The sequence below is a fragment of the Syngnathus acus genome, chromosome 9 (assembly GCF_901709675.1).
Source record: "Syngnathus acus chromosome 9, fSynAcu1.2, whole genome shotgun sequence".
In the NCBI taxonomy this organism is placed as follows: Eukaryota; Metazoa; Chordata; class Actinopteri; order Syngnathiformes; family Syngnathidae; genus Syngnathus; species Syngnathus acus.
The window spans coordinates 10,504,241-10,526,053 of record NC_051094.1 but is presented as its reverse complement, the minus strand read 5'-3'; the positions used below and the strand labels follow the sequence as shown (position 1 = coordinate 10,526,053).

General features: G+C 40.9%; 1 protein-coding gene across 3 annotated transcripts in view; it reads left to right on the top strand.

The window, feature by feature from the left end:
• LOC119126827 (tetratricopeptide repeat protein 28-like) overlaps window positions 1-21,813 on the top strand; it is a 146,744-nt gene that overhangs the window by 81,590 nt on the left and 43,341 nt on the right. For all 3 annotated transcript variants that reach the window (XM_037258274.1, XM_037258273.1, XM_037258275.1), the window contains 3 exons: window positions 12,134-12,281; window positions 17,252-17,524; window positions 18,514-18,644. In XM_037258274.1, coding sequence (XP_037114169.1) covers window positions 12,134-12,281; window positions 17,252-17,524; window positions 18,514-18,644 — 552 coding nt within the window. The remainder of the gene's footprint in view (window positions 1-12,133; window positions 12,282-17,251; window positions 17,525-18,513; window positions 18,645-21,813) is intronic.

Sequence of the window (21,813 nt, the reverse complement as noted above, 5' to 3'; positions counted from 1 at the left end):
TGGCTGGGATGTATTTGAGTAATAGAGCATCAGTCACACACAGACAGTGGCATCTAATGATAAGGTATGAGACTGAATCCTCCCACGTGCGCGTGAGTGAGTGTGTGTGTGTGTGTGTGTGTGTGTGTGTGTGCGCCCCAGGGCTATTGGCTCAGTAAACGATGCTGGTGGGGTTGTCTACAATGATGGGGGTCATCACTCCATAGAGAGCTTGATAGGTGAGTTATATGGCCCCACAATATGGTCGTGGTTGGAGAGGGGCTTTGACCTTTTCACAAACCTTTATCACAGACACCTTATTTATATTTTGATTGTGTTTTTTTAACCACATTCAACCTAGGTATTGGGAATCACAGATGCAATATTATTGTAATATTTTAATACCTTTTGACAATACATCAATTATCAATGTAACTGAAGAAGCAAAGAATCTTTTTGTAAATTAGCATACGGCAAATTCATCAAAACATGTAAGTGCCCTTGACAATTTGATATGAAGAAGAGTAGATTTGCCAGGTGCATGGACTCATTTAGTCCACATTCATTTGCAAAATATTTTGCCACCCGTTGCCCAGAGTAGTCATTAACACCAAAGAAGGGTTTAGTATTCCTTTTGGAGCTTGCCCTGACATCGAGTGGTCCTCAGCCTCTGTTTCTATTAGTGTCTCGGCCTGCGGCTGCTCAGTCACCACTTCAATGAGAGCTTTCTCTAAGCAGGACCATCTCTCTGCTGCAGCTGCTGCCCTGCTAACTCGCTTGCCTAGGGAGAGAAATACGACACGACACAGCATCCATAGAATTCTCTTGCCCCACCCCTATGTCTTTGCCTTCTTTACTCCACACATAATTTCACATTCAATTTGGCCATCGTCCAGTGACGCCCATTCCCGTAAGACCCCCAGGTTCTGGGGGATTGCTGGAGCCCCCTGTGATTGTGTGTCTTTGTGTGTATGCTGTTATTGATCATCTGTGTGACTGTGGGCTGTTGCTCCCGCTGGTCTCGGTGTATGAACAGCATAGCTGCATGTGTCTTTGCTGAAACAATTTAAACCTTAGCTTTTGGAAATTTGATTGCAATTTTTGTGGTAATCATGAAATGTATCTAATAAATGTAGGACGATTTGGTGGCTTTGCAAATGAGTCTCTACCCCCCACCCCAGAAACAAAGCTAAAGTGGTGCAACAAGGCAAGTCAGTACTTGTTTAATGTTTATTCCCAATTATGACATGACAATTTAGAATGAAATTTACTTGATTGTATAATTTCATGCTTGCTAATTGTGCAGGTATTTCAGAATCTCAACTATTTGTATACAAATAATTTAAAGGCCAATTTTCCATATGTGCCCCATTTAAGATGGATCACATTACAGGTCTTGTATGAAAGTGAATGAGTGCAGTGTTCTCTCCTTCCTTCCTTTCTTCCTTCCTTCCTGACGTTAGGATGTGACAGAATTCTATGCTTTGCCATGCCTCTGTACTTCAATTCACATGTGGTTACACACAGACTACATACAGTAGAACTGTGTCACTCTCAGAGGCAGCGTTCCTCTGTGGCCACAGTGATTAATTACTTTTAACAAAGCAAACAGGGTCTCGCTTGTCTGGATCACTCTCTTCCCCATCTCAGTGCGAACTCCTGTCACCAGCAATTGCCAAACTCTGTGTAGTATGAAATGAGAGCCACTTTCACCTCTCTCTGGTCCTAAGCTAGTCAGGCCCTCAATTTTCTACACTCATGCTCCTGCTCTCTTGGGTTTTGTTTTGAGATGTTATTCTTCCCTCTGTCCCTTTTCTCCCTCTGAAACGGTCTTGTCAAAGCAGTCATAGCTCTGTGTTAAAAAAAAAAGTGTGATCAGATCATCAGCTTTAAATATCATATGCCACATATAACACAATCTATTTTTGTATATGGATTTGTCTGAAATGAGAAACTGGATACATTTTGTAACAATAACTAACTGGGCACGGCCAGGCTCATTGATTACTCCCAGCAACAGTATGACTCACAGATGTTGTTGCTCTTTGTTGCCACAACTTCATATTATTATTTTTTTTCTTTCACACGTAAATGAGGGTTGGTACACTACCGTTTAAAAGTTGTGAGTCACTTAGAAAAGTCCTTATTTTTTAAAATCAAATCACTATTTTTCAACGAGGATAACATTACATTAATCAATAATACACTCATTGTTAATGGGGTAAATGACTATTTTATCTGCAAACGTCTGCTTTTTGATGCAATAGGTGTTCAAAGGCCCAGTTCCAGCAATGGTCCATTGTGATTGTTAATTGTGTTAGAAGGCTAATGAATGATTTGAAAACCCTTGAAAACTCTTGTGCAATTATGTTTGTTTTCATGGAAAACATTCAATTGTCTGGGTGTTCTCAAACCTTTGAACGGTAGTGTAAGTGGACATGTTCAGTCCATGTTATGGCTCAACAGGTCTTTGAATCACACCACATGCATGTAGCTCCATATCATAGCCAGAAAATTACGGTTAACTTGATTAGAAGGCGGATACAAATAATGATGCACGGCGATGGCCAAAGAATGCTGAGGGAACCTGCTGTTTAATGAGCTAACACAGAGCCTGTGCAGATGTGCTACACAAGCATTCAGTGTTATCGAAGGCAGGCAACTCCCTTCTGTAGATCTCTGCCAATTTGCTGTATTATGGGACTTGACGATCATGATTACTGTCTAAATGGCACTTGTTGCTAAAATTTGCATTAGTGCTGCTTGTTAATTCATGAAATGAGGTTGTTCCTTTTTTCTTGTTATGACATTTCACTCCTGTAAATTGCGCTACTGTTGAGCCCAGCCGCCCAAGTGACCAATAATTTTCCGCAGGGTTTGAGAAGCTTGGAGACCTGGCATCATTAATGAGGAAACTCAACACTAGTCCACAATAATTGTGATTTTTGCTTCTGGTTGAGATATTTCCCTTGCGGGCCAAAGTACCAGAGCGTGTCATATATATGATAAGTAGAGGCGCCTGTCTGCATTGGATTCATTGCACACTTAAATTGGTGCAGCATTGACTTCATATAGTGGTGAGGTGGAGAGGGAATTAACGAAATATGAGCCCCCTATCGAGTGTGTTGTGAATTAAAGTGCATTTATCTTGGCCTGTCTTGGGAGATGTCAGGATTCACAAGCGAATCAAAGCAGCGGCCCAGCAACCCCAAGTAAAAGGATGCCGCTGGTGTACTGGTAGGCAAGAATGAGAAACAGGTCAGACTCAATAAAGAGCTCTGATAGCCTGGACGGGAGAAGACAAATACAGCCGATGAGGATGGAATAACAAGCAGCATTGGACTGGCTCCTTCATGTGCTGAACCTTTGTCCTATCTACACGTTTCTCCTTTTGCTTTAGCCCTCATCCACTCATTTGACCCTTTGTGCCACTTTACCAGTGAACCTTCCACGCATTGTCCTTTTCTATCCGCAGTTGTCTCTCGTTATTTTGTGTTCAGTTTGCATTTAGCCAACCATGATGCCACACTTGAAGAAGAAAAAAGCAGTGAGCCACTTGCCAGGCTTTTCATTAGCACTCCCCGGAACATCAAACTGGGTGTCTTTTGAAGTTTTGCAGGGTAGCACTGGATAAGGCTCCAAAACAGGTCAGCCACGTTGCTGACTCTTGTTTGATGAGGCAACTCTCCGTTCAGGCCGGACTAACCAAAAGAACCAAAGCAAATGCTGACATTGACAGGTGGCTTTTTCTAATGAGCGACTATTAGAGTGTGTACATGGCAGACTTTCAATTTTTGGGATATTCAAACTGTGCAAGCAACTTTACCAAACCCTGGTCAACTAAACCTCCAACAGTGGATGTTTAACTTGTTATGAACTGGAAATAGATGAAAATATTTTGGCTGCTGGGAATTTAGGATCCCTGCAATGCAAACAAGGGGTCTTTGAAAACTCTTATCTCCATCCGTTCATTCGTCCGTCCGACAGTGTTTACCAATCTATCTACTCACCCATGTATCCATCTGGTTCTGACTTGTTAGCATGTCCGCCTCACACTTTTGAGGTTGTGGGTGAAATAAGAATAAACCAGTCATGCAAAGACCGCTACTTTTCTTATTCTGATGTCACGTAAATGCAGAATAAGAGTCGTTCATGAAGCTAGTGATGTATATTTGAACTCAAGCATTTATAGCCATCAGACTGAAAAGTAATAATGTTTTCCGAGTGTCGTACTTTGAGAGGCTCAGTAAGACATGACTACCAATCTTAATGTCTAATGGTGGTTCATGAGTTTCCATGTTGAGAGCATTTGTTCCCATCCAGTGTTTACTAAGAGCAGGGTATTTTTCAGCCATGCTCGAGCTGACCGTCAAAGCCAACTAAGGGAGCACAAATGAAGATGGAGGATGTGTTACCTCAGGCGAGGAGAGTACAGCGCCAGGGCCAAGCAGTCTTTTCCGTCGTCACAGTGACGAATCAATGACGCTTATGGTCAAGAGTATACAGACGACGTTTTTTTCCAAGTCTCACACCTCTATAATGTTCTCGTGTGAGTCAAACAGTGAATTTTAAATAAAGTTTCTATGTCTTGCCTTAATCTTGTTGCGCTTGAAAGATCTACTGCTGCTTGAAGTTCGTTCTTTTTCGGTTCACCAGCTGGCCTTGACAGATTAAAGCTCCTTTGCTTGATTAATGCCCACTCTAGCTGATAACCAGCCCCTGGAGCGGTCGGGTTGGTGGGCAATGCTCAAGCTGAGCGGAACCAGGAAACGAGTTCAAAGGTGCATGGAAATCGGTTGAACTAGTCTCATACCTCCAGACTCTTAAGATGCTAATAAGAATGCAAGTATGCAAACTCCATTCATGTGACAAATCGAGCTATAAATCACCATGGTAAAGTTTGACATGTTTTTTTTGTTTTTTCTAAATGAATGTGTTATAAGCTTAAGACGTATGGCTGCTTTATCGCTGATTTGTCTCTTTTCCACTGGTGTATTTCCTGTGTGCAACCATCAGTTATGGTGGACAGTCATGTGGCGGAAAGAAAATTGAATTCCTTCTACCAAATAGTGGATTGTGACTGAGTGTCACTGAATGGCCTCACATCTTGTCGCTATCGTGATGTTTCATCTGTTTGTGATGAATGAGCAAGATCGATTTTGCCTCTGTCTCACTTTGACTGTCTAAATGCATGTGCACCAAGAGGCACGTTCACAATCATGGCCCTGACCTTCTTCAAATGTTTGTTATTTGGTCATTATTTTTGGAGAGCATCCCGGGGGCCACATGGTACAGACGCAGTGAATACAGAGTGTTCAGCTCAGATTCCACATATGTAACCGTGACCTTTTCCAATCTGAAGTCCCGCACTAACTGCCAGTTTGATGAGAGCCAGCTAATCGATGCCTGGGCGCTTTCAGAGAGTACCTCCATGTCTCTAACACTCAAATCCGTCCTAGGAATACTGTCTTTTACCTGGCTGTTTTTGTCACCTCTTCACAGAATAATGAAACATTTACCCTTTAATTGCCAGCTCCACAAAGAATGATCAGTTTAATTTGCCCTCATTAAAGCTGTCTAATCTAATGGGCTCATTAAGGGCCGTGAATGGAACCACAATCAGCGGCCTGGACAACTCCCTCAGGGTGCAATACATCAATGGATCATAAATATTTTATTGCCTCTACCTACAGATTGTAAGGTGCCTCAATTTGATGTCCATAAGTGCTTAACATCCACCTGTAATGTTGTAACATAAAATCAGTGTTTTGTCAAACGGGCATCCCCAGATGATTTTGTAAAATGATGTTCATTCATTCATTCATGCATTCATTCATTCATTCGTTCATTCTGCTTTTTCTCAGCAATTAGTCCCAACTTCCATTTTTTGGTCTGACGTAAAATGTTAACCTGCAACCCATCAGACCAATTTAGCACATTCAAGTCAACATGGACTGAGCTGTGGTCCCCCTGTTGATAAAATCTGAGAGCTATAACTATAATAACTGATGAGTTCATCATTGGCAAGATTGAATAATACAAACACACAAATACAGAAATATTGACAATACATTCATTATATCCTTCAGCAAAACAATTATTCCTCTTCTTCTGCCTTTTTCAATCCGGCATGATACCACCAGAACAGAATAAACAGAATAAAGACAAAAAAAGTGTATATTTTGGCCCAAGAAACTCAAAACCAGACGAAAAAGTGACCTGATCCCCTTAACTGCCCAAAGAAAGTGCTCCCATAAAAATCACTATGCCGGTCGGATTCTGTAGGGAGGTTATCTGCTTGGTGTCTGGGGATTTATATGTTGGCTCACAAATGCACCGTTAATGCACCAAGATGAAAGTTTCGGTTTTGGCTCTGTAAATAGGAAGATTCTGACCACTGACCCCAGACCTCTATACTCTTTTGGGAACAAGATCAGAACCTGCTGGAAGGTGGGTAGAAAGTCACAGACTTGGCTGTGAAAATTGATTTAATTATGAACAGGCTCCATTGTGGCACTCACTCTGTCACGTTGAATGGCAGGAGGCCCAAAGCATCAGTTACTCCTTTTTCCACTTTTTACTAGGTTTCTCCTCGCTAATTTGTCATGGTCAGATGTTTGGATTAAATTAAGCAGGTGTTATTTTGTGTACAGTGTAAATTCACGGTGACACCTTGAAAGGGCAGTGAAAGAAATGTGCACTGGACAGTGGAAACCATTATGACTTTTTCTGGGTCACTTTGGAATCTAGGCAACATTGCCAAGAAATGGAGCTAAGTCCAGGGAGAAATTTCTTTGTTCAGTCGGATCATTAGTCCTATCCCAAGGTTCTGGGGTCTGCGTGGAAGGATGAGTGCAAGCAACGTTTGTTCCAGCTGGGTGGATTTTTGACGATTTATTGACGTTTCTTTCAGCTTTTGTTTGTCTGAGTGTGTGTGCCGGTGTGTGTGCAAACAGTTTGTAGCCTGTGCTACGGATTTGATGGTTGAGGCAGGTTCCATTATGATGCTGGCAGGGGTTCCATTGATATTTGTCACACTAATTCCAAATGCCCTGTGAGTTGTCGGAAACCATCTGATGAAGGTGAATGCTAAGCACACCATAACGGTGGACAATCTTGCCTCCTGTGACTTCTATTGAGTTCCACGTTTGAAAGCATCTCTTGTACTGCTTACCACCAATCACGTAATACGCAAAGCCTGAACAGTGTTCATAAGCTGCCTATTGCATGCCAGGGGTTCCTCTGTATCTTTAGACAGAGAAGACAGGACTGTACCGTAATTTTCGGACTATAAGTCGCGGGTTTTTTTCATAGTTTGGGTGGGGGGGCGACTTATACTCAGGAGCGACTTATATACATATATATGTTTTTTTTTCACTTTTATGGGCATTTTATGGCTGGTGCGACTTATACTCCGGTGCGACTTATAGTCCGAAAATTACGGTAGTTTTGATTTTACAAATCCATCTGTGATCGGTAACCTCAAATGTCAGTTCCAGTAATGTAATTCCAGTTTGGATTTTTATAATGCAAGTATTTAGACACCCATGTTCAAATATGTTGTTGAACAAGAAATATGGAACGCCTCGAAATTAATTCACGATCTGACCAAGACATTTCAGAAAATTATATTTAGTGCCGTCAAGAGATTAGAAACATTTAGAGGTAAATGAATCATGATCTGGAGTTATTTGAAGTTCATCGCCATCCACTTGCGTCTTGGCAAGAACATTCGTCAGCCTGTCGGTCGCAGACTTACTCATCCGCAGGCAGGGTGTTCTTGAGTTTAGTTTGGCAAAGAGCTTTGTTATTGCTCACTATATTTTTAATGTCTTTGCTGCTGTCATTTGCAGTCGCGGCTGGGTGCGTTGCATTTATATGGTAGGCTAAACTTGAGCTGCTTACGTGTTAAGCAAACTCCATACCAAGACGGTATATTACTCTACCTTTATCAGTGGTGCCGTCAAGGTAATTTTTAAACTTAAATTTACTGTTCACCGGATGGACAACTCTCACATTCACGTCTTTTCTCTGCTCCTCATCACTCCTCAACTTTCCTTCCCAACTACAATAGCAGTTTATCATATAAGCAAATTCTTTTGTTCAGACAATAAAAAAATTTAAGATGTTAAGGCCGTGACGGCTCTGAGGAAGACTGGAGAATCAGTCGAAAATGTCAGCAGGTAACACCTTAAGATTTTTAATGTCTGGACAAAAGAATTTGCTTATGATCACGAAGACATGATGAATCTCACCGAAATAAGCAGTTTATCAGTTTAGGGAAAAAACAATGGCAGCCAATCAGTGTCCTCTTCATGGGGTGATTGAACATTGTTTTCAACCCTCCAACAAATCATGTACAAAGAAGACCCAACATGTAAAAATGGATCTCATCAGCATTTAGAAACTGTAAATGTAGAGATTAAAAATCACATTTAACCGATTAAAAAAAAACATAACGCTGTCATTGACTGTAATTAATTTTGCTTAATTAACGTAATTTGACATTCCTAATTCTATTCTCAGGAAGGCACTTTTTTTTCCAAGCATTTAGATAATGCCCAAACACACAACATGATCAATATTTACCTTATTAAATGTGTTTGACACTGAGGGATAAACGAGTGCAATCACTTACAGGCATGCTTTGAGCGCTGAAGACACCACTTTGGCTCTAGTCTCCTCAAATGATCCCAAGAAGTCAGTGAGGCATTAATCTGTTAATAGAAAAAAAAATCCTCTAAGAACTTGTCTTGCGTGAAACTTCCCAACTTAATCTTGTCAACTTTCAGTTCAGCTGCTCAAAATGTGGGCTTCATTCTGAACAACAGTGCTGAAGAAATTTTATTCATGTTCAAGTGTATGTTATAAAATGGAATGGGCACATATGTGACTGTGCTACGTAGTTCTTTTTTTTTTTTTTTTTGCACTCTTTTGTGTCACAGTGTTACTTAGTGAATTACTTCTCCTTTTGCATCATTTCCTTCTTCCTCCTAAGCATAAAGACATGAATATTTAAAAGTACATCAAACAAGGATTCATAAAATATTAAAAGGCTTGAGAAACAAAAAAAGCTTTTATCAGCCCTCTTATTTGTATATCTTCTTGAGGCTCTCTCGCTCTCGCTCTTGCTCTCTATCTGTCTCTTTTTCTCTCACACACACGTGCAAAAGCATTCACGAATTTTACCCACGGGTGGCAAACCTTGCCGTTGGTTCCACTCTTCTGTCATTAACACATTGATACCTTAAACAGGCAAAGCTGAGAAGCACGGTGGTTCAAAAGCTTTCAGCTTATACGGCGTAGAGCTTCTGCGTTATCTCCAGCCTCCTATGGTGAATGTTCCACTGCACAAAATGCACAACACATGCATTTTAGGAGGCGCCTGTAATCTGTGGGGATTGGGCCCCCAGAGAGTCTAAATTTGCATGCAGTTTGGGGAGATTGTTTTTGACTGGAGGACCTGAATATTAGTGTTCAAAGGGCAAAGCTCTCTTCTCCTATGCTGTCTCTCTCTCTGTCTGGCCAAGAGCTAACTGTGCTAATCGTCGTAGAAACACCTCGAAGCTGCTGTGTTTTTAGAAAAGATCCTGTTAAGCATAAATTTAAAAGAAGGTTGTGCAAGGCTAATATATAGACCACACCTCCCCCTTTTTTTTTTTTTTAAATAACATTACCAGTCTGGCGGTGGTATTTCAGTAGCTTTGTTCTTTTACTTTGTACTATTTAGGTGATTTTCCACTGCAGGAAGTCAGAGGAGTTGCCAGATGGCTCTAACATTTACTGGAAGGCCGCTCGTGAGGTAAATTCAGTGTGCCAACTGCCAAAATGAGGACAATGTGGAGGAAGCAGCAAAAGAGCAAATTGAAGCATGACAAACTGCAACACTCCCTTCTTGGTTCCCCGCATTGTCATTTTCAGGCAATTTTGTTATGTCAATCAATTTTTCAACAATGGCCACTTTTTGAACGGTTACGTTTTACTGCTCTAAAACCTTCACTTGAATGTGCCACTTTTAGTCTTCAATTTTTCCTCTCGAAATTGATATACACACATTTTAATGCAAGTTAATTCAAAGAAATGTGTTTCATAAGAGAGCCTGCTTGAAGTGCCTTGACAACACAGTGCAAGTCATATTGTGTTTGCGCATGTCAGTGGAGCTGCTTGATAGTTGAAGGCAGTGAGAGATTAATGAAAGAAAAAACAAATCTTACACGGCTATACGGCACATTGGTTCTGTCATATTTTGCGGCGGCTGTTTCACTTATGCATTCATTGTGCTTGTGTTTGCAATATTCTAATGCACTCTCCTTTTTCTGGATTCTCTTTAACTGTCTGTAGCAGCGCGCAGGGGAAATCAAAAGGATGCCAATTTTTGTTTGAAGCAAGCCTTATTTTATGCATCTTTTTTCTTTGCCAGTCAGGGTACGCCACTTGAGAGAATAAAGGCAAAGACCTCTTGGAGCGCATATTGTTGGCTAAATCTAATCAAAGAGAGAAGTGCTTTTAAATGTCTTTTGTTCCCCTGGGCGGAACATTTGTTGGCCTCTGTGCTCTCACCAGTGTGTCCTGCCCAAACTCCACCGCCACCAAATGCAATTATTATTGAGCGGCTACCTCGTCCGCCCCCCCCTATAAGAACAGAGTTAGGGCAAAGATTAGTACTCTGAATCACATTTTTGTTGTTTGACTGTTTTCAATAGAGTTGTGATGCAAGACAGGGGAGATTTAATTGTCGTAGTTATGGACACATTGGTAGTCAGTGGGCAGCGGGAGAGCGAGGAGCTGCTGAGATGGAAGCAAAATTAATTACTGGTCTCTAAATTCAATGTCCTGTCTCATTTTTGTTTGTCCCTCCGGCCCCTTTCATTTGCAGGCTTTCTACCTTTCTAACAGAGAAGCTTGTAAAGACTAATGAAAACACTTCCTAGATGCTAATAGCAAATTATCCTTTGTGCCACTTTTGGAGCTGTTGCATTGACGGACATTGCCAGATTGTTGTTCACTGTCGTCACAAGCGAGCTCAAACATTCAAAAACACCCATAAGGGAAAACGTAGAACTCCCGCCGTCATGGTAGTTCGAATCCTATGGCGTAATGTACAGCCCATTTCTCATTTTACTGCTGTAACATTGTGCTTCCAGGACTTTTTACAGAGACAGTTTGCTGGCTTTTGGTAGGATTTAGTGGCTTGGCTTGAAAAGACACAGTTGGATGAAATTCACTTGCTGCGTGCTACTGTTGGTAAACTCAATCAGAATCTTGTATAAAGACTCACTTGGCCGAGGACGTGAACTGGTTTCTGTTAATGACGCAATGTGATCCCTCAAAAATGACTATTTTATGTACGAGCTGTAAAATGTTCCTCAACATGAGCTGCAAATCCTGTCGTAACTCCGAAAATGTGCCGTGAACATGTCACTCCTTGGTTTTCTCATTAAATTGATATATTTTGACATAATATCAAAGCTAAGGTGGGAGTTGGGCATATTATTTTGATAAATGAGATCATAAAGTTAACTTATTAAATCGTGTGACTTTTTTGGTCAAAGCGTGTACAATTCTCATGAAAACAAGATATTCCATCATGTGGTAGAGCTATGCTGTTAAAAAAAACTCCAGCCCGTCAAGCAGTTTATATGGTCCTGAATTATTATTCTGTCAACACTGTGACTAAATGACAAATGCAGGTAATTTCTTTCTGATTCAAGAACCAAATCAAATATCCTTGTTTATGGCACCAAAGCAAAAAATACAGAATGTGTTGTCATTTTACAAGTATGCTCTGAGAAAGGGAACGTTCACTCTTTGCTGTTTATGAACATTTTTCATTGGACCATAGGCCATTCCCTTTTTTCTTTCCCTTACCCTTTTTTTTTATGTGGCACAGTCACAGTTTTATCACTGCTATGGTTATGTGCCTGTCCTTGCTACTAGAAAAAAAGCGCATTTAGAAAGCTAAAATAATAATCGTTCCCGAGAAAGCACCCAGAAAGCTCCGTGAAATGAGTCAGTATAATAAAAGCTGAATAATAGCGCTTGATAACTGCTTATATGGTTTATAAAGAAAATGTGCAAGGAGTGCATTGGGTAAAACAAAAGTTTCTAATATTTCCTGCCATGACTAAAGTTTGTCAACTATCTCTCTCAACAGGCATACTTCCGACAGGGTGTTGCCCTTCAGTACCTTGGTCGCCATGCCGACGCACTGGCCGCATTTGCCTCCGGGCTGGCCCAAGATCCCAAGAGCCTTCAGCTTCTGGTGGGCATGGTCGAAGCTGCCATGAAATCTCCTCTTCGGGGTAAGAACCTCATTATCATGTTGTTTATGTATGCAGGTGTATGTCAGTCGATGTCTACGTGCGCTGAAGGAACCTGTCGGTCTGTCTGGCCATCTCCATAGATTTTGTCCCACGGGTGCCAAAATGTCTGCGATTATCCCCCTATTGTGTCAGTCAATAAGCATGTTTGGCTGACTTTCCCTGTCACTATTTACTCATTGTGAGGGAAGGCCGGCTCTATCTGTCTAAGGACTGACTGGTGGTGTCATGTACTTCCCCCCCCGTCTCTTAGGCCCGATGCCTGCATTTTCAGCGTACCTTATTGTCAATCTGATCCCTCTCGCAGATAGCCCGCTATCTTAACGAAGATCCAACACTAATGCCATTGTGTGTGCCTGGCCCTGACAAAGCAGTTTCCCTAGAGCTGAGTGGATTTATAAATAGTGTGCTCAAGCCGAGATTTAGACTAAACTGTGTGCTTTCTGTTTATGCATCATTATCATCCAACTGCACTGACCTAACTGTGCATGAGTAATCAGCGTGAGGCAGTCTAATGAGGCTCTAAACAAACCTGGCAATGGTTCCACTTCAGATGACCACTGCAGTGGAATTTAATATGCTTCAGATCTATGTGGACTGAGTGCACCAGCATCCCCTCTTCCAAATTCAACTGTAAACAGCAGCTGTTTCTATCTGGGACCTTGTTTAAACACTCAAAATGGAAATTCAACCAGGAGATCAGTGGCATGAATTTTTTTTCGTAAGATTATTTTCCTCAGTTTTAGCGTTTTTTTGTTTTGCAAGGAAGGCATTTAGAGACTATTAAGTGAATAAATTTGAGGGACGTCAAGTACAAGTACGCTCATAACTGGAACCAAAACAAGAAAACAGCTTGGGTGCAAGCCCAGATTGGAGGCCCATGGACAGGAATGAGTCCTCCCTGTAGGGGGGACCAGGGCCTTTTAATCTCTTAATTGTTTATCGTATTCCCCGCAGTTTGGCGCGTCCAGCTAAGGAACCCATCCAAGGTGTGTTGAAGAGATGTTTGCTAGGTTGAAGGATTAAGAGCAGTGATCCTCTCAGAGAGACCGCCGGCACACCGGGACTTTAATCAATGTTAGCCCTGTAAACAGGGAGGATAACCAATGTTGGTTGGCAAACGTCTGCTAGTATGTGAAAGATTGTGAGTAGCACCATATCCTGCCTTAATCCCAGGATATTACATGCATTTTGACTGGAATGAAAAAAAAATTAAAACTTTGCAACTACTTATTTGAAAAGCACTCAGTATAATCGAATATCAAAACGTGCCGCTTGTAGACATTGGTGAATTGGCTTTAATGCATTAGCCATAATTTATTCCTTTGGCTTGGAACTCATTTTTAATTCAACATGAAAGTTGTACTACGCTTTAATCGTTTAATCATTCAAAGCAGTTGTAAGTTTAAACACAGCTACACTCTCTCGTCTCCACTGCATTTTAACTAGGTTGTTTGTATTTGGACAAGAAAGAGCTGCTTTTTTTTTTTCATTTATTTTTTATTCTGAAAGTGTTTGGAATGCACTGTGCATCTTTTTAGTCTTTTTGTAGATGCCATTATGTTGTAGTTGTAGCTTCCTCAAAGGATTTAAAAACAACTTGAATCAGTGATATTCATCAAGACATTTTTCAAGGACTCCATATGGGCTGAGTTGATTAAAACTTTCTTTGGTTACACTTAACATCATATGTGTTTCACACCAATGTGTCATCTATAATTCAGCCCATTCTCTCTGTCACGCAGGCCTTGTGTGGATCAAGGTCTCTGCTCATTGTACCAGATGCAAGCAGCTGTTGCGCTATCATGTGACTCATCCAGTATTTTCCACAACAAAGAAATCGCACGCAAGTGGAAAGTAGGGCTCTCACCTCCAATTCCTTTCTGATCGTTGTAGCAGATTTTTCTCCTCCTTATGATGTTTCCATGTGGAACATAGAATGAGCTGTTGGCCATCACAATGCTAGAGTAAGGCTAGAATTGTGTGGGTGACGCTTTTCATTTATAGGGCCAGAAATGTTGAAAGAGGCCCATTGACAGATAAAGCAAGTGTTGCTCCCCTGAAATTCCATTGAAGTTGCAACTTTGTTTAAAATATATAAGTAAAAAAAGAACATAATAATAATAATAGTAATAGTAATTGCACACTACAGTCATTTAATGTTCAAACTGATGATTTTAATTAATCTCATTTTGAAATTGATGAAATGTAACACTTTCCAACAAAAGCAGCGACAGGGGCAACAAAAGGCTAGAAAAGTTGAGGAATGCTGGAAAAACACCTGTTTGGAACATTTCACAGATGAACAGGTTAATTGGAAGCAGTTGAGTGTCATGATTCGGTCCTGATTTGCGTTTTACACATCTTCACAGCTTCTCTGGAATTTGGGTCTTTTCCACACAGAAGATCCCTCCAGATTAACCGTCACAAGAATGTTTCACATCATGGCACCACCACCACCCACTGCCTCTATCGTTTGCTATGATAAATGATTGTCTTTTAAGCGGATGCTGCGGTGTTTTTTCTTCCAGTCCAGTCGCCTTAAGTCAAATTCAAACTGAACGGGGGCATCAGAACTGATCAAATAGTCACCATCCTAAACGGGTTTAGAAGTTTCCAAATTACATATAAAGAATTTAAGTGCCACATTCTTATGTTTTCATTCCAATACATCTTTTCTTTTTTTTTTATTAATCACAAACAGATCAGAATTACTCATGAATCTCAATTTTATAGAAATTCTAATCAAGTCAAATTACTTTCCAAAGATGGTCTAATAAAAGGAAGATGCTGTTCTTCATCTCGGCTCTTATGAACTTTTAGTAAATGAAAAAATAAATCGTTCATATTCTTTTCATTCATTCAATGTGTAAACCTTTTTAAAAGTCTAAAGTGGGTGGGGCATAATTTTAATTGGAAGTTTTTCTTTTGCCTTCCCATCCTGACGAATTGAGTGAAAATAATTTCTGCCACCTTTTTCTACACCGCATAATTGAGCTGAGTTAAACATCCTTGTGAGATTTCGACAAGGTTTCCATTCTTTGTTAATTGGGCTCGTGAGAAATCGCCACCATCTCGGCTTTGCGGTGTTAGTGATCCCTTTGTCTCACTGCACTGATTTTCATTTGCCTAAAACAATCACCTTGAGATAACAGTAATATATCAGTGATAACCTAATTTTCATAGATGAGCCTGCGCGATACCACACAATTGGTTACAGTCATCAAAATAAATCTTTCTGAAAGAATTAACAGTCCTGGATAATTTCTTCTTCTTGAGCTGGCATGTTGCCCCCAGTTTCTCTCTCCTTTTTTCTCATGATTTGAGATGCAACAATGTTGTCTGTTTTGCTCTTATGCAGTACTATATGTAGTATACATAATGCTAATTTTCAACAGAATTGTCTTTATGAAGGTTGTAAAGCTTTAGCATTTGACTGCTTGTGTTCACGCGTGTGGTGTTTTAGCACCTGTGTGAGAAACAATACACACAGGGCTAGTCATAACTAGCAGCGTTCACGAATGCAGCAGCCATGACACCAATTTTCCCCCTAAAGGATTCTCTCCATGTTTAATTTATGATGCAGCTCTCTGTGTCACTTCTAAAGGCAATTACAATCCATGAATGGCTTTTTATATGCCACCTCTCTCTGTAAGCATGACATTATGCCAAGTACATCAACAGTAATGTTCTTCAGACTCTTCATTGCATTGTGTATGAGTGTGTAAGTGAATCTGCATCTTTGTGGTGTTCCAGGAATTGTTGGGTGTGTTCCAATACCCTGAGTAGGCCTTTTTTCCTTCGAAATAGTGATGCGGATTGCGGAAATAGTTATGCAATGGGAAGACTAACGCTATGTTTCGTACTTTGGCCTATTTACAATGGAACTGCTGAACACAGTAAATTTTAAAATAAAAGTCATCTTTGAGTCTGTTTGAAATTTGAAAGAAAAGAAATCACATAGGAAACAACTACTTACCATTACCATTGAAAATTGCTTGTGTGCAAAAAAGTAACATTTTAGAACTCTTGAGTATCAAATTCACTTATTTGAAAACACATATTTGTATGAATGAAGACCCCATGAGCTTTCAAAGCCATCTCAGTATTTTCAGTGTGGCCATCAAATAGAAGAGGACAGTCAAATTTACCATCTTTGCTAATTCCCCAACAAACTTGCAGGCCTATTAGGAGTTGCAATAACGGGCTGTTGAAGTGCTAATGATTAGAAAGAAGGGGGAAAAAGCATCTTATTTTCCCCATTTGTGGGCTGGCCCAGTCCCCATTGTGGCGGTGCCCTATACATTGCGTGACCATCATGATGAATCTTCCTCCAAACACAATACATAAGCAATTGAAACAAAAGCTGTGTTCCTCCAAGCCACCCCTGATCCGCTTGTTCAATACTGGTGTCTGCCAGAGGGCATGCAATCTGAAGGGGTTGTGAATCCCCAATCCCATGCGGCCCCCCATTGATTTATGTCATTGTGTGAATTTTCAACCTCTTCAAAGGTCACCTTGTGTGTCTCTGCTCTGCATTGCTATGCCCCCTACGACTTGTGCATCAACTTTCCTTCAGTCTGCTATATTCTCTCATTATCACATATTTACTTTATTCCTACGATTGTTCAAACCTCATTTTTATTGTTTGCAATACTATTGTAACGTGCCTGGCTTTGCAGTTCGAGGCATTTGAAAATTATTTAGGTCAAGTGTCAGTGAAAGCTCTCCCTTGGTGAAGACACAAAGTGTGCTTGTGCTTATGGTCAGACACTCACTGAGAATAAAATATTTGACTTCAGGCAACATCACAGAGCATAAACATTCAACAAAGTTGCCAGAGCAGTAACAAAGCCAGATATTGTTGTCAATCAGCATCTCAGCAAAAGGTTATATCTTGGTCGTTTCATATTCTGCATCTAATCCCGGTCTCACTCTTGTTCCTCCTGCAGAGTCTCTAGAGCCAACTTATCAACAGCTGCAAAAGATGAAGCTGGACAAGAGTCCTTTTGTGGTGGTGTCTGTGATCGGCCAGGAGCTGCTGACAGCTGGACACCACACAGCTTCTGTTGTAGTTCTCGAAGCAGCTTTGAAGATCGGCACTTGCAGCCTCAAGCTGCGCGGTTCTGTCTTCTCAGCTCTCAGCAGCGCCCACTGGTCCCTGGGCAATACCGAGAAGAGCACAGGCTACATGCAGCAGGACTTGGATGTGGCCAAGACCTTAGGTAAGAAGACTAGGAACTGTAGCAATTGACACAATTTGAAATCTTCAATGGACACCAGGGCCTTAATTCATGTTTGTTTTTACAAAAAGAGTTTCAATAATCTGAAGTTCAATACATTGAACCCCTGTTTATTGCTGGGAATACTAATCATTCAAATTAATCATTAAATGTATCGTATTTTAAGGCCAATATATTCAAACGAGGCATATAATGTATTTTTTTCAAACTAAAGTCAGCTGGCTTATTGCTCACATATTGTACAATAAAAATACCATAAAATGGCTAACGGAAATTAGCGTAGATGTTATGGTAAATATAAACCTTCAACAATGCCACATTAACAACACATAAGGAGAAGCAACACATAAGGAACAGCACTGCAAAATTAAAAAATACCGCAATAAAAAGAAATGAAACATTCTAAAAAAATAACCTAACTCAAAGATAATTTTTGTAGTTGTTATGAGTACAATAAAATATGTGAGGAGATTCAGAACTTTTGCTACCAGTGAGATACTCATATTAAAATTGTTAATCCCCCGAAATTTCAATCTTCCCAGGGCAGAGCTAGTGCTCCAGATTTTACTGAATGGCTCATACAATTTTCTTTTACATCCATCAAAAAGGTCTTTATTGTTGTTTTGAGGAAGAAATGAAGGACTAATCTAATATGACCAAGCAAACAAAGCCTTTGCAGATGTCAAACTAGGATTCTACCATAGTTCATGTGCAACTTTTGTTTATTTGGGACATGTGTGTGAAGCCTCTCTGTTAAGATGAAATAAGACGTTTCCATTTAAACCTTGGAGAGCTGAGTTTAACACTACTAGCTGTCAGGAAAACTATTCTACTGTGGAGAATGTGCGCCATCCATTTTCCCCTTAAGGGTCACACCATGGTTGAACACTGATGGCTCGAAATGTTCAGCAACTCAGTCTGCTTTGTAATCACCTGCTGCCCTGAGGATAATGAATCGAATTCATCTCCAGGTGACCAAACCGGGGAATGTCGTGCTCATGGGAATTTAGGCTCGGCATTCTTCTCCAAGGGAAACTATCGTGAGGCTTTGACCAACCATCGGAACCAGCTGGTCCTCGCCATGAAGCTGAAAGACAGAGAGGTAAGAAGCGCACACATAGCGGTACATTTTGAAATGAAAAAAGAAAACTACCTTTACGAGAGAATAACCAAAGATGGCGGCATTTTTCCAGGGTCTTATCAGCGCTTTGTGTGGGATTGTGCTGTACTTGTCATCTGCCTTCGTCTTTGTCCTGAAGGACACACAAATGCCGCTGCTGTTTGTTTATTTAAGAAAAGGAAATTGAGTGGAAATGAAGGTCACCTTGAAATAGGGATGCATTTCAAGAACGGAGCATTTTGATGGCCATTTTCTCCTTGCAAAACCTAAACGCAGATATGTAAACTGCATTTAGATGTTTGATGTAGCAGTAAATAAAGGTCTATTTGAGGATGTAACTCAAATGAAGTTTATTACACAACGAGAGAAAACAAAGACTGTCCTGTGACGTCCTCCATCCTGTCTGTCGGCCTCTGTGGTCATTGTTGGGAGCTGACAGGTGCTTGTATTCCAACACAATTGCCATCAGCCGAAGAGAAGAATGGCCTCCATTTCCCCTTCATTCCTTATCCTTCCGACCAGGCAGTGGAGTTTGCTTGTTTGTCCTTGCTGATATCATGAGGCATTTAAACAGTCCAGTCAAAGTCTGTACAAAGCAGCAGGACAAAACATTTCAGAAAGTAGATCAGAGGTCTCCTCGACATCTCCCCATTTCACATTTTTAGGGTATGTGCGGAGAGAAGTATGATTTATGGATGTCCAAGTTTAGATTGAGGGCCTTGTGAGGGCTCAAGTAACGTATGCAAGGTCCTTTGTCTGTAGCAGTAAAATTCCGATTTTTTTTTCATCTGCATAGCACACCGGTGAGGCCAGTATGCACATGTAGCTTCTTAGCAATCCGCACACTGCACCCCATGCTGAGATATTGTAGAAAAGTGGTGCTCTTGAACAGTTGAATCATGTAATGTCCTGCTTGGCCAAGTACAAGCCCAACCTCCCTCCCTCCCTCCCTCCCTCTCGTCCCCCGAAAGCCCCCCTAATCAGAGTCATATGTGTGTCACACCACCTGGCCTCGCTCCGTACACACTGGAGCCTGGCGGATAGCTCATTACGTCTGAGTCGGTGTTTTTGTTTCTGCTGTGGACTTTTTATCTGGCCTTTTTGCGGTTGAGGTCACTTCCTAGAGGCCGGAGGTGGGATGTTGTTTCTGACTGGATTTCCAGAACATGTCTACCTTCCAGTGGAGAACAAAGAGTCTGAGACCAGTGGCACAGATTACTGTCCAGTACAGTAAGATGAAATGTAAGGTTTGGGGGAATTGTGCACTGTGAAGTAAACAATTGTTTCATAAATTGTAAATGTTGCACTTTACATTTAAATTCTAGTACAGGGATGGGCAACTGAAATTGTGGAGTGGGCCACAGATTTTCATCATTGCTACTAAGGGTGGGGGCACATGTTACAATTTAACACTACAGTTGACCCCTACATAGTCATAGATTTTCCCCTTTTTTCTTCTTTCAATATTTGTTTTCACATTTTGGATTTTTTTTTCTCCTAAACCCCGCCTCCCTTTCCCCTCTTTTTTTTTAGCCCTGGTCTCCCATCCCTGTTCTTGTAGGTTGTGGCAGAATTTAAACTCAGTAACCTCGCAGAGCTGGTGTGTGCAATTCTAATCCACCAAATTGTTGCTTTAACTGGCATGTCAAGGAGAGAATTCCGTTTTTAAGACATTAGTCACGTATATGAATAGCAAACCTCAAGGACCGTTGTTCCACACCTCTTCCTTTAGAATGAAAGACTTTTGAAACAATGTCCCTAACTTACGCTCCAATATCAATGTGTCGTTTACAATTGAAATTTCCAGGTTAGTAGCTAAAACATATACTACCTTGCCTGGTCTTGTTCTACTAAAGCAGATTCCAATATAAATAGTAAATTGCTTCCTAACACTAACATCTTATATGGCTCCAACAACAGAATAACAGGCCTGATTTGGCCAACGGTGCTTTTAAAATGAACGTTTGTAACTTTGACAGATTAGCACAAACTTCACCAAGAAATAGAAAAGGATGTGTGCAAGCTTTTAAAAGGAAACAGGATGAGAATTCAAAAAGTACAGAGGCGTGTTAAGGCTCAGAGTGAGCGCTTTGTCAGCCATGACTGTGTGCTGCGGGCCTAACCGGTGAGGTCATGACTTGTGAAAAGTTCGTATTCCTTCAACTCGCAGCCTTTTGGATTTATCTTCGGCAGCTATCAACACAATCACACTTCCAAAGACATCTTGGTCTTGTGTTGCTGTTTTGACTTTTCTTCATCCAAGACAAGTCAACATCATTAAAAAAGGTTCATGAGAAACAAAGCTGTTAAACTGCATTTCTTTTTAAAACGTCAAGCCGTCTTGTTTGTATGCCGCTGATGTTTTCATCTTAAATAGTAGGTTGAACAAGAGGGAGGTAACCCCCTAATTTTGAGTGTGACTTTTTAGGAGAAACTGAGCTGGGCTGACGGCAGTGCAGTCTCTAATTATGTCTCGTGTGATGTTCAAAAGACTCGCCAGCTGACTCCCCCAACCCCAAATTGTAATGTGAATCACAATCAGGAAAAAGTACAGAAACTTTGTTTCTCAGTTCATTCTGCCTCCTACCAGCAGTCCCATTTTTAGCTTTGGAATTGTTTATCTACTTGCTCTCAGTCCATCTGCTGTATGCAAACTTTGCTCCTAACAAAGTGACACAAACCGTTTTATCACTGTTGTTTATCTGTTGGCGAGGTTGAGGTTGCGTGGATTCTGTTGAAACTCAGCTCATACAATAGCAATCCTGAACCTCTAAATACGGAATGATCAACAGCGCTAAAAGTGGGTGTTCCTCTTGACAGGGTCACAGTTTGTCAGTGTATGTCAGCAAGCTTGTAGAGGAGAAGCTCATTAAAGAGTCATTAGGACATGGACGTGTGCCTTTTCATTCTTTCACAGGACTAACACTAATAAAGGATGGCACAAGGGAAAATGGGCACCACTGTCTCTTTCTCTTGCTACCCAATACTTAGCTGATTAAAAATTGGGATTTGATGGCAATTTAACTGAAATTCTTGGTGAGGGCATGAGTGGAGTAGATCTGCAGTAATACTAGAAATACTCGTAAAGCAACCATGAAAAAGAAGCTGACAATACACAGAGATTCCAAAGTATACATGATGCAGTGTTCCC